The sequence below is a fragment of the Triticum dicoccoides genome, chromosome 7B, assembly GCF_002162155.2.
Source record: "Triticum dicoccoides isolate Atlit2015 ecotype Zavitan chromosome 7B, WEW_v2.0, whole genome shotgun sequence".
Taxonomy (NCBI): domain Eukaryota; kingdom Viridiplantae; phylum Streptophyta; class Magnoliopsida; order Poales; family Poaceae; genus Triticum; species Triticum dicoccoides.
In genome coordinates this window covers 557312252-557315359 of record NC_041393.1, presented here as the reverse complement: position 1 = coordinate 557315359, position 3108 = coordinate 557312252, and the positions used below count along the sequence as shown (strand labels likewise).

General features: G+C 46.5%; 1 protein-coding gene across 2 annotated transcripts; it reads right to left on the bottom strand.

Moving 5' to 3' along the window:
- Positions 1 to 1528: 1528 nt before the first annotated feature.
- LOC119339793 lies at positions 1529 to 2615 on the bottom strand. Of its 2 annotated transcripts, none has more exons than XM_037611711.1 (2): positions 2500 to 2615; positions 1529 to 2304 (listed from the first exon to the last, which is right to left on the bottom strand). In XM_037611711.1, exons 1-2 carry the CDS (start codon positions 2512 to 2514, stop codon positions 1771 to 1773), a joined length of 549 nt encoding a protein of 182 aa, XP_037467608.1. In that variant the 5' UTR covers positions 2515 to 2615; the 3' UTR covers positions 1529 to 1770. The 2 variants fall into 2 exon arrangements, with proteins under 2 accessions (XP_037467608.1, XP_037467607.1); XM_037611710.1 differs by having other exon boundaries at positions 1529 to 2307; positions 2500 to 2613.
- Between the last annotated feature and the right edge of the window lie 493 nt (positions 2616 to 3108).

Below are 3108 nucleotides of genomic sequence, written 5' to 3'. Positions count from 1 at the left end.
GGGGGGGGGTCTCCGAGTCGTCCACGAGGCAGGGGGCGCGCCCAGGGGGTAGGGCGCGCCCTCCACCCTCGTGGACGGCCCAGAACTCTTCTGGCCCAACTATTTTACTCCCGGGGCTTCTTTTGGTCCATACAAAATCATCAAAAATTGGCACGTCAATTGGACTCCGTTTGGTATTCCTTTTCTGTAGAACTCAAAAACAAGAAAAAAAACAGAAACTGACACTGGGCTCTAGGTTAATAGGTTAGTCCCCAAAATCACATAAAATAACATATACATGCATATAAAACATTCAAGATTGATAATATAATAGCATGGAACAATAAAAAATTATAGATACGTTGGAGACGTATCAATTGGCCACCACCACGTGTTGCATGCAAGCAACAGACAACTGCAATTGGCCGACATAACAACAAACAACCCTAAGGCCAACCTAGACCATAGTCTACTTCTAAATCAATGTTGTACATGGGTAGTCCGACCTCCTCTCCCACCCCAGACCGCCCAAGGAGGGGAGAGGAGCCGAGGAGACTATGGAGACTCTCACCTAAGGGAGGGAGAGGAAAGAGAATGGAAAATTAAAAATCCTTTTTGTCATGAGCTTTGTCTCCACATTCTGTATTGCCTTGGTGCTAGCTCGAATTTGTCTCCCATGTAGTCCCCTGGTACAGAATTTGTCTCCACATTCTTATTGCTGCCATGAGTATCTCCTTTCTTCTTTTACGCATCTATGGTACATAATTCTTCAAATTGTTCATCTTCAATATAATCAAAGTCTTGATCATGTTCTCATCATCTCTCACCCTCCTTCATTTTTCTACAGCTTTTATCTTGAAGTATATATTGAGACATCAACAATTTTTGGATGCAAAAATGCCACTTACGGAAGGAGGTTACGAAATCAACCTACTGCCGCCTCATGATTACAACCATCCACTTGTTTTCTTCCACATTAGCCTGGAAACAAAATTCCGTAGCCCCCATCCGGTAAGTATAACATTGTTCTTTCGGACACTCTGGTCATGGGGGAATATTGGCCACACCCACTTTGTTTCTAACCTGCCCATTTCGATCGACTGTCTCTATCTACCTCCAAGACATTAGACATGCCCAATGTTGATCCAACTTCACATAAAACCATCATATGTTCAACAGTTTTTATAAATAGATGATTGAATTAGTACATATATATACTCAGAAATTTATAACGCGTAATCTCCTGAATTTTTAAGTTTCAGCTTACCACCTTTTACTCGGATTTTGAGAAAAATATGTAATTCCAAAGGAAATCTTAGGGCACGTACAATTGTGCTATCTTAGGAGTGTCACGTAGGATAAATGGTGAGGCGAAGGAGAGAGAAATTATAAAAAAAAATGCTTGTCTTTTCTTATTTAAGAGATGATCTCATAGCACAATATGTCTCACCATATATTTAGGAATAACTATTAGTTATTAAAGATAAGACTAAAAGATAACGCATTGCATACATGCCTTTTTTGTTAATCTCTAAATTACATGTAAGACTTAAAATAAGACTTTTTTATCAACCATTATACATGTCCTTAATGGTTTTAGAACATCATTTGCGCCTCTCTATTTTCAGTGTGTGTTGTAGAAGAAAACACCACACGATTTTATTGTAGGCAATACACTACAACTCCACCTGATTGCTTCGATTACAACCTTACATCTGACCGAATTAACTACCTTATCGGCTTATCGCCACCTTATTGAATCTGACAAAGCAAACCACCACAACACATCCCCTATTCCTCGTGAGCCTTCTCTTCACATTTCGCGCCACCTTCGCCCGCTTCCTCGCCAGCTGCCTCCGCCGCCTCCTCAGGAGCAACATGCGCTGCCCCCGGCGCAGCGGCCTCATCTTCAGTGTCGTCGTCGATGGGGACTACCGCCCACTTGGCCGCCGCTTTCTGGGCCTTCTTTGCCCCTTTCGGCTCAGCAGCCTCATCATCAGTGTGGTCGTCGACGGGGACGACCGCCCCCTTGGCGGCCGCTTTCTCAGTCTTCTTCGCCACGCGGGGCCTTCCTTCCTTGGTTTCCTTTGCTCCACCTTCTGCAGGCTCGACGACGAGCTTGGCTTCGACTTCCTGTGCTAAGCCTCGCCCCTCATCGGTATCAACCGCGATCGTGACCTCCTCGTCCTTGGAGTCGCCGTTGTCACGCACCTTTGCATCAGGAGCTTGTTCCTCCGCCTCGGTGAAGGGCATGTCTTGGGTGATGCCACGGTTCTTCTCCTCCTTTGAGCAATTGTTATTGTCATGAACGGGTGCTGCCATGACCTGCTGAACATTCGATCGAAAAGTGAGACACAAAAGTGACTATCATCCGACATCAAACCAACAATAATCTACCACGTACTAAGTCAAATAGCTCATGTATATATGCATGGCACCATTAGTTGTGTGTTCATTGATTAGTACATATGCAACACAATATCAGAGACTGATCAAGAAGATGCAGGTAGCTATAAAAACCTGAGCCGCCGCCATCGTGCAGGACAGCAGGAGGAAAGGCACTGCCAACGTTTCGTGACTGAGTGGTATATGATTCACAAGAGTAGCTTTTGCTGGATGGATTTCGTATGTGAGGGTCAGGGTGCTTATATAGAGGTGCATGGGCAGTTTGGGCACTGGGCAGCGAATGTTACCAGGACGAACTAGAAGCAGCTAGCAGGCAGTAGATCGATCTCCGCACGCATGAACCAATAATCACGAGATCTTCTTGGATCGAGTACTTTAGTTGGGATTATAAATTTATATATACAGTGTCTCCAGCTGCCTCTCCGAGCCGTGTATCAATGGCAGCTCAGTGAAGCGGAGCTCTGCATAGATACGGGGTGATGTCCTGCATAGAGGCGACATGAGATGAGATAGATCGGACTGGATGTGTACGCGCCGGGGGCCTCGTGCTGCGCGGTGTAGAGCCTCTACGGGACAGGCGCCACCAGTCCCCGGCCCGTTCTCCCGGATCGCTCGCTCATGTGATGTGATCGACCACATACACACACATCGACACACGGCTGCCCAGCCGTGCCATCCCCTTGAAGCACGACGGCCGCGCGAGATGCCGCCTCGGCCGGGACG